Source organism: Carlito syrichta, unplaced genomic scaffold (assembly GCF_000164805.1).
Source record: "Carlito syrichta isolate Samal-C Ts95f unplaced genomic scaffold, Tarsius_syrichta-2.0.1 Scaffold303965, whole genome shotgun sequence".
NCBI lineage: Eukaryota > Metazoa > Chordata > Mammalia > Primates > Tarsiidae > Carlito > Carlito syrichta.
Genome location: NW_007248061.1, coordinates 265,620 through 279,893, shown reverse-complemented (window position 1 = coordinate 279,893; position 14,274 = coordinate 265,620). Strand labels below are relative to the sequence as shown.

The following is a 14,274-nucleotide window of genomic DNA, read 5'->3' as shown; positions in this document are numbered from 1 at the left end:
TACCAAAGATCAGTCCAGGAAACTTGTATCCAATAAAATGTTACCAGAGATAAATAAAGTCAATGCAGCCAATGAAGCAAACTCAAATAAGAATGACCAATGATTGGATGTCTCCTCCCTCTCAGGTGAGTGCCCCAGAACATACACAGCCTGGGGAATAAGAGACGTGTAAACTCTGAATTAAGTTTCACCAACAAATGTTCTGCTTAGAATACTTTCAGTCACTTTTCTAGGAACTAATTACATATTACTGAACCATCCAGATAAAAGAGCTATAACTTTATAGAAATTATGTTCTGATGGGGAATCAGGTAGTAAACCAAGTAAAATGTAACACAGTATGTTAGAAGATGTAAATGCTACAGGAGAAAAATAAAATAGCAAAGGGGAATGAGAGGAAGTACACTTTTAAATGGGGCACTTTTAAAGAAGTTGAGGAAGACTGCTTAAGAAGATGGCATTGGAATCAAGTCTTAGACATGCGAATATAACCAGAAAACATTGGTTTAATTGAGTTTGCCCTAAACAGACTAGGATTAAGTTCCCACTCTCAGGCTGCATTCTGGCTACAAGACCCACTGGATTTAAATCTGAAATTAAGCCCAATCAGAGAAAATGAAGAGTATTACACATTGGTGCAATTGTAAACGTGTGGTCTATGAAATTTACCTACTACACATAAAAAGAATGTCACAAGTGGAGGTTTTTTTCTTCACAATTACACTGCCTCATCATTACAGAAAATCCAACTGTATTTGTAACACCATTTTTCAATTAGGTAAATATTTACATAAGCTGAATTCTGTACATGTGCTTATGTCTATATAAACAGTATACATATGGGTGCACATTTAGTATCTATTGCATTCATTTCTGAAAGTCATTTGAAATTGATATATACATATATATGCATCAAGAATCTTATTCTCATCCTTTTATCTGTCCTGCTATCCCTAAGAGATAACACGTATCATACCTCCCATCAAAAGTGGTAGCTTCACAGCATTAGGGGTAAGGCTGTGATGGGAAAAAACAGGAGATCTAGCACTAGTTTTTTTTTGTTTTTTGTTTCTTTTTTTTTTTAGTCAGAGTGTCCCTCTCTGGCGCAGGATGGAGTGCAGTGGCACACTCACGGTCACCATATCCTCGACCTGTTGGGCTTAGGTGATCCTTCTACCTTAGCCTTCCAAGTAGCTGGAACTCCAGGCGTGAGTCACCATACCCAGCTAATTTTTTGACTTATTGTAGAGTCGAGGTCTCACCATGTTGCCCAAGCTGGTCTCAAACCCACAGGCTCAGGCAATTCTCTCGCCTCTGCCTCCCAAAGTGCTGGGATTACAGGCGTGAGCCACCATGCCTAGTTTTAAGAACTTCTCAGAAGATTCTAATACATTTTTTCCCCACTACTCAACACCGTCTCTTTTCTCTCAGTGACATATACGGACAACCTGCTTTTGACTGTATTTTGTGTTGATTTAATAACAGACAAGTGCTAAAGGAAAGTTTAAATAAATGGCATCCGTAGTCAGACAAGGATTTTATTTTTATTTAAATCCATCACTTAAAAAAATCTCAATTACCAGACATATTAGATATTGGGGACCACAGGCTCTTAGAGTGAGTAAATTCCTTTTCAGATGCTCTTTTCTTTGCTCCTATAGTAATTTGATTCTATGCTCATCAGATTATGCAGTGGATCAAGAGTTTAAATGTACAAAAGGAGGAATAGGAAAGAAGAAAAAACAGAACTACAATGAATAACCCATCCTGCAAAAATCCTTAAGGATTTTTAGTTGAATGATGCGCATTATATATCAGAAAAAAAGTAATGTAGAAAGTGCCTATTTTCGAATATGGAGTGTAGCACTTCATTTTAATTAATATACTGAACTTAACCAATTATCAAAAGATCGCTAAGATATGTGCAAAAGAGACAGCAGTAGAATGATTCTAAGCTCCGAAAATGTCATTATGCTATATTGCTTTTTCATAGATCATGGTCCAAGGGTTGTCTGTGGAAATTGACCATGTTTCTAACAGTTACATAAAAGCTACTTAAAAGGCACACGTGTACCATACAAAACCATGGCATTCCAATAATCAAAACAGCCTGGTATTGGTACAAGAATAGGAATATAGACCAATGGAGCAGGATAGAGATTCCAGAAGCAAAACCTCCATTTCTCAACCAACTCATCTTCAACAAAGACTCCACCACCAACAACCACTGGGGAGAGGAAAATCTATTCAGTAAAAGGTGCTGGGAAAACTGGTTGTCCACATGTAAAAGATTAAAACAAGACCCCTACCTATCACCATACACAAAAATCAACTCTAAGTGGATCAAAGACCTAAATGTAAAACCTCAAACTATAAGAACCTCAGAAAACGCAGGAGATACCGTTATGGAAATTGGAACTGGCAACCAATTTCTGATCAAAATCCAGTGCCCATGCCATAAAAGATAAGATAGACAAGTGGGACCTCATCAAACTTTGGCTTCTGTAAAGCCAAAGAAGCCATCAACAGAGCAGGGACATAACCCACAGACTGGGAAAAATATTTGCCAACTGTATATTTGACAAAGGCCTAACATCTAGGATCTATAATGAACTCAAAAGTGCCGAAAAGAAAAAAACCAAACAGCCCCATTACAAAGTAGGCAGGAAATATGAATAGACATTTCTCAAAAGAAGATATACAAGCAGCCAAGAGATACATGAGAAAGTGCTCAGCCTCACTAGTCATCAAAGAAATGGAAACTAAAACTACACTGAGATACCACCTAACTCCAGTCAGAATGGCCATCATCAATAACTCAAAAAACAACGGATGCTGGCGAAGTTGTGGGGGAAAAGGGAACACTTCTACACCATTGGTGGGAGGGTAAATTAGTACAACCTCTGTGGAAAACAGTGTGGTGATTCCTAAAAGATCTAAAACTCAACCTCCCATATGACACCACAATCCCATGATTTGAGTTCCAAAGGAACTCTATGAAAAAGATACCTGCACACACATGTTTACTGAAGCATTATTCACAATAGCAAAAACATGGAACCTACCATGCTGCCCATCAAAAGAGGACTGGATAAAAAAAAATGTGGTACATATACACGATGGAATATTATACTGCTGTAAGGAAAGATAAAATTATGAACTTTGCAGCAACTTGGATGAGCTTAGAGTCTATAATACTGCGTGATCTAACACAGAAACAAAGAAGCGAGTACCACATGCTCTCCTTCACAAGTGGACCTTGAACAACTATAGTAATCCTATAAGAAAGGGATTGGCAGTAGTGGGAAACTGCCAGGGGAGGGAGGTACACCTCATCAACAAGGGGACCTGCAAAATGAACAAGTGTATACCTAACCCTGAACTGTACTCCACATATTTAAAATTAAAAATTAAAAAAAATCTTGGCATTCAGAAAAGATATACTGTTAGCAAAGGAAAGTGAGTCAAACTGAGAAACTACAGAGATAAAGCTGGTGAAAAACAATACCAGTTCTTATCAAACTTATACATGGCAAAAAATAATACCATTTTTTATCAAGCTTTTAACCCCAAATTAAGCTTCTGTGAGCGTCATAATTTCTTTTAGGAAAAACTAAGATAATTTCTAATCTGTCACTTTTATCAGTCTACCTAGACATTATTGGCCGGTCCAACCATACAACCAGTTCAGAAGGATGTACCTTTGCAATCACCCAGTAAGTGATGTCTCTATCTCGTTCTCTTCAAATCCAGGCAACATTAAATTCCTTGAAAGGTAGAATGTATGATACCAGGACAAGAGGAATATGAAATCTTCCTGTTAATTGTCACCTCCCTGCTTTAGAATTGGTCTCCTCTGGTTTCTTCACACAATTCCGTAGATATGCTCATGTGTCTCCTGAGCTTTATCAAAAAAACTTCTTTTGACACCACAGGGAACAAGTTCTTCTGAAACTTGCACCCTGTCTTTATTGAACTTCTGAAAGACTAGTTATATTCAGTCTGCTATCTCCTCTTTCCTATTCATTTTTTTACTTGATTAAAATCTGGTTTAAGTTATCTACCATCTCTTTATTATTATGAAATATTCCAGGCCAATGCAAAATATATAAATTTCAAGCTCTCCCTGTGTTCCCTCTTCAATTCTAATCCCCGTCTTTTCTCCAAAACAAATTATTACCTTGAATTTGAAGTTGACTATCCCTAGGGCTGATTTGTATATTGTTCCTACATATATTTGACTTGATAAACTATATGCAAAATTGCATTTCACATTTCTAAACTTTTTTTGTTTTTTATTTTTTTTATTATAAAGATGTGGGGTACAATATAGGGTTAGGTATACAAATGTTGATTATGCAGGTACCCTTGTTGATGAAGTATGCCCCTCCCTCCCCCAGCAGTTCCCCTCAAATGCTAATCCCAACCCCCTACCCTCATAGTTTCCCACTACTGCCAATCCCTTTCTTATAGTATTATAATTGTTCAAGGTCCACTTATGAGTGAGAACATATGGTATTCTGTTCTTTGTTTCTGTGACAGATCACTGAATATGATCGACTCTAAATCCATCCAAGTTGCTGCAAAGCTTATATGTTTGTCCTTCTTTATAGCTGCATAATATTCCATTGTGTACAATGTACCACATTTTTTTAATCTAGTACTGCTTCGATGGGCAACATGATTAGTTCCATGTTTCTGCTATTGTGAATAGAGCTGCCACAAACAAACATGTGCAGGTACATATTTCTAAACTTTAAATGGGATGACCTGTCTTTTTGGTAACGTGCTTTGTGCTTTTTGGGGGAGAGGAGTGCTTCATGGAAATCATTTTGAAATTCGTCCTGTGGATACATTCAGCTATATTTACATTAGCTATACTCTGTAGCATTCCACTACATGAAACCATAAAAATTATTTTTATGATCTTATGTCTGATAGGAATTTAAGTTGTTTTCAATTTACTGCTACTACAATCTATGCCACAATGAATAGTCTTTTCAAATTTGTACATATGTGCAAAAGTTTATCTAAAGTCTAGATAAGAAATAGCTAGGTCATCTTCAACTTTATAAGATTATGCTAAATTGGTCTCCAAAGTATTAGTACGAATTTACAATCCTCCCATAGTGTTCTATATTTTTCAACCTCGTATATGTGAAATAGTTTCTCACTGTGATTTTAATTTACATTTCTTTGATTATTAGTGAAGCTGAGTGTCCTTCATATGTTTATTAGATCTGCAGGTTTTCTCTTTATGAATTATCTGTTTATATTCTTTGCTCATTTTTCTATTAGGACATCTTTTTATTAATTCTTAGGCATTCTTGATATTGCTATGTAAGTCTTTTCACTTATAGTCTCTTGTTGTACAATTTTTTTCAATGTCAATTTTTTAAAACTTGGTTTATACAACAACACTTATGATGCACTTACCATGTGCTAGGTGTTTTAGAAAGTGGGGGCATGGTAAACAAAACCTCACCCCTTATAGAGTACATTTCGGGGACATGAAAAATAAATAACATCAGGTGTAGAGGTGCAATTTAAAAAAATAAAGCAGGGTAATGAAAATTGTCAACAGTGTTATTATAAAGGTCCTACTATAAATAGGATATTTAGGAAAGATCTCTCAAAGGAGCTTTTATCTGAGCAAAAACTTAAATGAGTTGAGAATTTTTTATTTTTCAAATAAAAAAAAAATCCTTCCTCATCCCAAAGTTATGAAAGTATTTCACTACATTGCCTTCAAAAAAGTTTTTGTCTTGTGTAATTAGATCTTAATTTAACATGCTAATGTTTGTGTATAGTGTAGGGTAGGGGTCCAGTATTTTTTTTTCCAGTCTTCTAATCATGTATTTAAGTATCACTGATTAAATAATCTATCATTTTCATACTTATCTGTAATAAGACCTTTGGCATACATCAGATGCATACATCAGATTTCCATATATACATGTATATATTTCACGACTCATTTGGTCTTAATTTGTCTGTCTCTAAACCATTACAACACTGCCTTAATTACCATATCTTTATCGTAAGTCTTGAGATTATCTAATTAAGCAAGTTAATTTTCTGTCTCAAGAAACTGCTGGCTATGCTTAAGCCTTTGTAATTCCATATGCATCTTAGAATTAGCTTATCAAGCTGCTTGAGACTCTCCATTGGGAAGATGAATAGAATAACATTGAATTTAAAATTAATTTGGGGAGAAATGATTTATTTGTCTTACTATCCATGAACATGATCTACCTCTATTTATTTAGATATTCTACTTTATAGTTTTAAAATTAAATTTAAGTATTTTATCCACAGAGGTCTCACATCTCTTTTGTTAGATTTATTCTTAGGCTTCTCATCTAATTTGGGAATGTCTTTTTTTTTCCTTGTTACATTTGTAAATAATACATACATTTTAAAGATATGGATCTAGCAATACTGTTTGAAATAATTTTATAAATTCTGAGTTTTCTTTGCAACAATATCTACCACTGATGACAATTTGTTTTCATTCTTTCCAATTTTTGTCTTGTCTCATTGCACTGGTTATCTGGAACACATCAGGTAATGGTGGCATACATTCTCTCATTTCTCCCTCTTAAAGGAAATATTTGGAGGTTTTACCTTATAGATTAATGGTTGCTGCTGGCCTTTGTCAGAACAAGGTTCTGTCAGATCACAGCTTACTAAGAGTTCATTTGCTTATAAGCAAAAAAGATTTTCAGAAATATTTATTTTTAAATGTGTTGAGCTGATCATATGAATTTTCTTCTTAATTATGCATGAACTGATAAAATACAATTTTTAATGTTAATCACATGCTTTCACTACTGGAATAAACTCAGCTTGGTCATATTACACTTTCTTTTAATACATTGTTAAGTTGCATGCTAGAATTTTACTTAGTATTTTTATATCTATGCTCATAATTAAGACTGTTTCAAAATTTCTCTTTCACATCATCTGATCTGGGCTTTAGCATGAAGATTATTTTCAGAAAATAAACTGTAAAGTGTCTCTTTTTTTCATTTGAGATTGTCTATATTTGGTGTAAATCAACAGAAAAGTTGTTTGGGGTGTGTGTGTGTGTGTGTGTGTGTGTGTGTGCGTCTGTCTATGAGTATATATAGATTTTAAACTATTAATTAAATTCCTTTAATAGTTCTAACTCTATTCACATTTCCTTCCTTCTTGAATCAGTTCTAATATCATTCTACAAAACTGTCCATATCATTTATCTTTACAAAATTTTAGTACACATTTATTACATTTTCAAACTCTAACGAAAATACTCCTACAATCATTAAAAGCAATTTTCCTTTTTTTCTTGGCAATATTGTCAGGATTTTTTTTTTTTCTTTTCCTGCTGCCTCACTGGTGTTTATATTTCATACTACCCACACCAAATTCATTCGTTTCCATTTTTATTTCTTTTCTTCTACTTTCTCCAAGTATTACTTTGTAATATGTAACCTATATGTTTTATTACGAAATATTTTCCTCTTCCATAATGGGGTTTTTAAACTCCCATGATGAATGAGTTCAAGAAATGCATTATGCAGCTTAATTACTGTAGTTAATAATGTGCTGTACACTTGAAAATTCCTAAGAGAGTAGATTTTAAGTTTCTCCTCACATAAAAATGAGTGTGTGAGGTAATGAATATGTCAATTGGCTTGATTCAGTCATTCCACACTGTACATATTTCAAAACATCATGTTGTGTACCATGAATATATACAATTTTAATTTGTCGATTTAAACAAAAACAAGAACAAGCAAACAAAAAATAAATTTGGTTTTGACTCACCATGTATTGGTGGAAAAAGGCATGAAAAAAGGAGAGGCTAGCTTAGCAAGATCAAGAAATACGAATCTTCTATTTCAATTAGAAATAAATACAGAGTTATAAATAAGTTAATTATTAATTAATTTCCAAGATGATGTGCTTGACACACAAGCTATTTAGAAGTATGGTTTAAAATTTCTAAACATGTTATGACTTTGTAGGATTTTTTGCTTTTATTGTGATTCAGTGCATATGAGCTTTATAATATCAATGTTCTCATGTCCTAAAAGGATATTACATTTTATAAAGGTTCCATGCATGCAGTGTTTCACGTATGTCAAACTTTTAATGTGTATTGGTTTATATTTTTATTAACCTATTTTATCTTTTGAGCATATCAGTTTCTGAGAGTTGGGTTGTGTTCTATCATAATGGTTACCTATATCTGCCCATTTCTTTATGAAAATCTACTCATACTTTTCTTCATTGGTTTTTGAAGGTATTTTACTTGGTGCATATATAATTAGCTATACCATAATGCTTGTGTTCTTGATCCTTAATCTTTTTTATATTAATTTTGCATTACAAGTTATTTTGTCTTATGTAGGAAATTTTGTATGAAACTGCATTAGCATCCTTTTGAGCAGAATTGCTTCATGCATTATTTCCAACTTTTCTATGTTCTAAAGTTATTGATGTGCCTTCTGTTAGCTGTATACCAAGAGTTATCTTTTTAAATCCAGTCTGACAACTTCTGTCTCTAACCTGAAAAAGTTAATCCATTTACACTTGTGATTAATGACATATTTGAATTTTATAATTGTCATTATGTTTTTCATTTTAAGAAATACTCATAAATAACTATAAACCATATACTTCAAAGCATTAGAAGAGAATGAACTTAATTAATCCACCACCAAGTTAACAATCAAATCATTACTAACACTGCTCTTCTCTATGCTATGTCCCTGCCTTTATACCATCCTGAAGATAATTCTATCTAAAATTGTAATTCCACTGATTTTTAAAAAATCAGTCCTATCAATAAGTAGATATCTCAAAAAAGTGTATGTTTTTTAGTATTACTTGATTTTGAGCCTCAAAAAAATGGCATTATACTTTATGTCACCTTGTAGGATATGTTTATTTCCACCCACGATGTAAGCCAAGCATCTGAATGTCCATCAAGGGTTATTTGGTTGCTCCATATTTATACAACAATTATTTGATATTTGATTTAGTCCTACGACTTACTTCTTGGGTAGCTTCATTTTTTTCACCTTTTCTTCAGCATGTTCATCTGATATTCCCACATGACATCCTAATGCCAACAAAGTCCTGGAAAACAAAACCAGAGATAAGCTGCAGTAATTATTTTTCTATGTACAGATAACCCAACATGATAGCAAGATGTAGCATTGAAAGCATAGCAGAAGTCTTTATTTGTAAATTATTTACTTTTGAGTAAGAGGTAAGACACTGAAAACTGAAATGACATAAAAAGGGATATGCTGAAAAGTAAGTCTCCTTCCCCAAAGGTATCAATTGTTATCAATTATTTTGGGGGGGGGGTGGAGATAGAATATCACTCTGTTACCTACGCTGGATGGAATACAGTGACACGATGATGGCTCATTGCAGTCTCAATCTTCTGGGCTCAGGTGATCTTTCTGTCTCACCTTCCCAAGTAGCTGGGTCTATAGGCTTGCGCTGTCACACCTAGCTAATTTTTTTTTTTTTTTTTTGGAGAGATGAGGTTTCACTACGTTACCCAGGCTGGTCTCAAACTCCTAAGCTTAAGCAATCCTCTCACCTTGGTCTCCCAAAGTGCTGGGATTATAGGTGTCAGCCACTGTGCCTGGCTTACAAATTCTTATATATCCTGCTAGAGATATACTATGCATACACTAAAGCAGATATATATGTGTGCGCATGTGTGTGTGCTATTGTTGCTTTAAACTTTCATACAAATGTGTATATGCAAGAAATATTTTGATACAACTTTTCTTTAGAACCCATAGCAGTCAATGGTTTCTCCTGCCTCAAGAGAATAAGATATAATGGCATATTCTTTTTTGATTACAGAATATCTAAGGTCTACTCGGTTCCAGTAAGGATGTGAAAATGATCTAAAACCCATCTATATTTATCTCCACATTTAAAAATGTGTGGGTGAACAGGTGGATGGACAGATAGATATCTATATAATGTCTATACATATAGATATATAGATATCCATAGATCTTATATATATCCATATCCTTATAGATAGATAGATAACCATATACATAAGACAAAACCTGGATTTTTATCCATCAATCTATGTATACATTTGTCCATTTATACACAGTTACCAAGTTAAATTTTAGGTTATATATGAAAAAATACCATGGCACATTATTGAGCTCATTTTATTCCTTTAGTCAGTCTTGGTCTATCTATACTTTTGGAATTTAACACTAGAAAGATAGTTTCGTGGGGTCACCTTAATTTTTTCATATATAGCCTTTTCACTCAAGGGAAGCACTTAAAGGTTTTTCTTTGGCACATCCAAATCGCCAGCATCACTATTCTTGCACTTTGGGGTCATTATTAAGTAAAGTAAAGGTTACTTGAACACAAGCACTGCAAAACTACTGCAGTCCCAAGACGGCTACTAAGTGACTAGCAGGCAGGGAGTGTCTACAGATGGATACCCTGACAAAGGAAGGATTCATGTACCACGCAGGATGGAACAGGACAGAGTGAGATTTCATCACACTACTCAGAATGGCATGCAATTTAAAATGTGCAAATTGTTATTTCTGGAATTTTCTGTTTAATATTTTTGGGGAACTACTGTAAACATTTCTGTTAAAAAGTACATATGGTCTGATGAGAGAAAAGACAATGATGAATAATTATAATAAAATAAAGTAGGGTTCAAAATAAGGAAAAGTTACATTCTAAGAAGGATAATTAATATTTCAAAGATGAAGATGTGGGAATGAGGGACAGATGATGAGAAGGCAAATGTTCCAGGTTAGGGAACGACATGGACAACCTAGAAGTGAAAGTAGGTGGGGCTCTATGAGTGGGGCAGCAGAATGCTGACTGGATTACAGGATCTGAGCACATGTTGTAGGTTAAGGGTAAAAGGAAACATTGGAGCAAGTTTGTGGTGCAGTATATGCTTCATAAATATTTCTTGTTTATGAAGTATGATGGCTAATTTTAAGTATTAATTTGGCTGGGCCACAGTGCCATGCCATTTGATCAAATATTCTTACATGTTTCTGTGAAAGTGTTTTTGGATGACATTAACATTTAAATGGGTCTACTTCAAGTAAAGCAGACAACCTTCATTACCTTCAGTAATGTGGGTGGGTCTCATCCAATCAGTTGAAGCCTGAATAGAACAAAAATTCTGAACTAAAGCGAATTCTGCCAGCAGCCTGCCAATTATTTAAAATAATTATCGGTCTCAACAGATGAGAAAGAAAGAGAGAGAGAAATACACTCTGTTAGTTCTGCTTATCTGGAGAGCCCTGACTAATATATTAAGTGAGGGCCTCAAATACCATGTTGAGGGATCACACTTTTGTGAACGATCAAGGAGTCACTGAGGGTTATGCCACAGAATGGCACGATTAGAAGTTGCCAAGTAGGAAATGTACTTTAAAAAGACTGATCTATTATTATTTTTATTTTTAGGAAAGTTACAGAGTTGTGTGACTATCTTCACATCATGAGGATATCAGATTCTATTCCAGTGTAATGGGAAGCCACTGAATTGCTTTTTGCAACATAAGTATGAAGGTATGGGTGTGTGTATAAACCCGGTTGCTATGCATAGAATGAAGAAGACAAGTGAGAGGACCAGTCAGGAGATTGCCATGGCAGTCTGGGTGACAGATGATGGTGACTTTGACCAGGTGACTGCCATGGGAACGGAGGAAGGGGACAGAGTGGAGGTATACTTGGGAAGACCTGGTGATGGGCTGGATGAAGGGAAATAAACAAAAGGGGGAAACAAGGATGACTCGCAGTTCCTCTGCAGCAGGATGCATAGCAGAGGGTGCTATTCACAGGGCAGGTAAAGGTGAAGGGCAAGGTGCTTCTGATGCCTCCAGGGAAAATGTCATCTGAAGGGTAGGATGCACACTTCCATCGCTCAGACCAGATGTCTAGGGTAGAGAGGGACATTTGAGGGGCTGTCAGCACCTAAGAGGTAATTAAATCATGGATGTGGTGGGGATAACTCCGGAGAGTTTGCACACTGAGAAGAAAAAGCCCAGGATGGAACATAAAGATTCACAACATTTAGCAACTGGAAAGATTGTTGCCAGCAAGAGAACCTCCCTGCAAAAAGAGAAGGCATGGAAATAGGAGACAAACCTGACATAAAAGCATACCTCTCCCCTATCTGTTATTTTTTCCCTTCCATATTTCTCTCCTTTCTGTCCCTGTGTCCCTACTCCTCCTTCCTATCCTTCCCTCCATATGAATAAACACACTGCATTTCTTAAAAATAATTTTCAGGGAAAAAAAAAACACTTGGCCAGGAGAAAAATATCATTGTACGACACTATATTTTTATTAACTTCCTAAGAAACAAATTCTATGAAAGTACATTAGATGCTGTCTAAAAATCTTCATAACAATAATTTCCAAACTGTGAGTTATTCATTCAGAAATTAAAATCTGAAATTGAGAAAATAAGGTAGGGACTGAAAACTAAACCACAGAGTAAACCTCTGGTAACAGTGATCACATTTGGGAGACATCGGGCAGGCATGCTCTACACCAAGCTGTACGGTTCTGAAAGACAGTGTCAGGATTTCGCAATACGATACACAGATGACAAGTCCAGTCTAAAGTAAGTTGTCACTGTCAACAATTTACATGACAGAAAAATCACAGAAGAGCACTAAAAATTCATATTCACATTAAATCGTTCCTTGACCTGAAATGAAAAATATTCCGGAATAACCCCTTGCTTGTTATTTGGCACTTCTCAGGATTTATATGAATAAAGATGTTAATCTCGCCCATGATAAGTAATTTAGTAAGCAAACAAAAAACCAAGACTGTGCTTCCTCTGTCAGGCATATGGCGTTCAAGGCTTTATTAATATTCTATCATTTAGTCCTCACACTAATTCCATGAAGCAGATATATTATGATCCTCATTTCACTAAGGTTCTAAGAAGTCAAGTCATTCCAGCAAGATTCCCTTGATAGAACAAGACCTCGAACCCAGACCATCCAACCCCAAAGCCTGTGCTCTTAGTCACTCTGCTCTGATGCCTACCAACCAAATAATAAAGGAAATACAAAAAGAAAGTACTGTGCTCTCTCAACTACTAGAATTGGGCACCAGGTGAATTTTGGAGAAGTAGACATATTTTCCCCTAATTTGATTTTCAAAGGAACAAAATCAGTTCATCACAAAATCATGTAAATATACACTACCTAGCTATAAGAAAATCAAGAAAGAAAAGCTAAGAATCAGCTCATTAAAAGGGTCATTGGCATTCACCATAAGGAATAACTCCATAGTACTTGCAGTCTGATGATTAATCAAACCAGACACCGGTAGCTGTTAGGAATGAGACTGCATTACGTAGCTGCCAAAGGTCCAACATACTAAATGCAAATATGGAGATTTCTACACTCCAAAATGTACTCTTTGCAATAGATACCTTAGCTGTCAATCGCTTAAATGATAGGGAATGTACCGCAAATTTAACTAAATTATGCCAGACCACGACCTTTTAATAAAACATTTTGTTGTAAAAAATGGGGAAATAACGAGCTGCCATGAATGAATAAGCTAAATGTAAGCCTCATGTCATGACCACAGAGGAAGATCAGAGCCGCTGAATACTAGTACCCAGGTCACAGGGACTCATCACGCATTCCTTAATACTGACCAACCTTGTCACTTTTTGCCTTTAGTAGATTCTCATTTACTTGATTTATAGATGCTCCTTCTCCTTTGAAGTTACTGGTGGAACCTAAACTCACTCCATACCTAGTTCGTGTATTTCCATGAAAATTAGCTTGCATCTTTGAGGATATGCAGGCACGCATTGCTTAACAGCAGGTTTACCTTCTGGAAAATGTATCATTCGGCGATTCTGTCATTATGTGGATATCATACAAACCCAGTGTACTTATACAAACCCAGATGCTACAATATATAGCCTACTGTGCACCTAGGCTATGTTGTAGAGCTTATTGCTCCCAGGCTGCAAACCTGTATGGCATGTGACCGTACTGAATCCTGTAGGCAACTGTAATACAAAGTTGAGTATTTGTAAATGTAAACATAGAAAAAATAATGTGTTATGCTATGATGTGATGCCAGCTAGGATGTCACTAAGCAATAGGAATTTTCAGCTCCATTATCTGAGACCGCCACATGGCCGGGCTCGGTGGCTCAGTCTGTAATCCCACGCCTTTGGGAGGCTGAGGTGAGTGGATTGCCTGAGCCCGCAGG

The 14,274-nt window shown here is 35.5% G+C and overlaps 1 protein-coding gene across 1 annotated transcript in view; it reads right to left on the bottom strand.

Annotated features, from left to right (window-relative positions):
- RYR2 (ryanodine receptor 2) overlaps positions 1–14,274 on the bottom strand; it is a gene marked incomplete at its 3' end in the record, with an annotated part of 448,211 nt that overhangs the window by 178,534 nt on the left and 255,403 nt on the right. Inside the window, exon 25 of the mRNA XM_008059232.1 lies at positions 9,046–9,129. Coding sequence (XP_008057423.1) covers positions 9,046–9,129 — 84 coding nt within the window. The remainder of the gene's footprint in view (positions 1–9,045; positions 9,130–14,274) is intronic.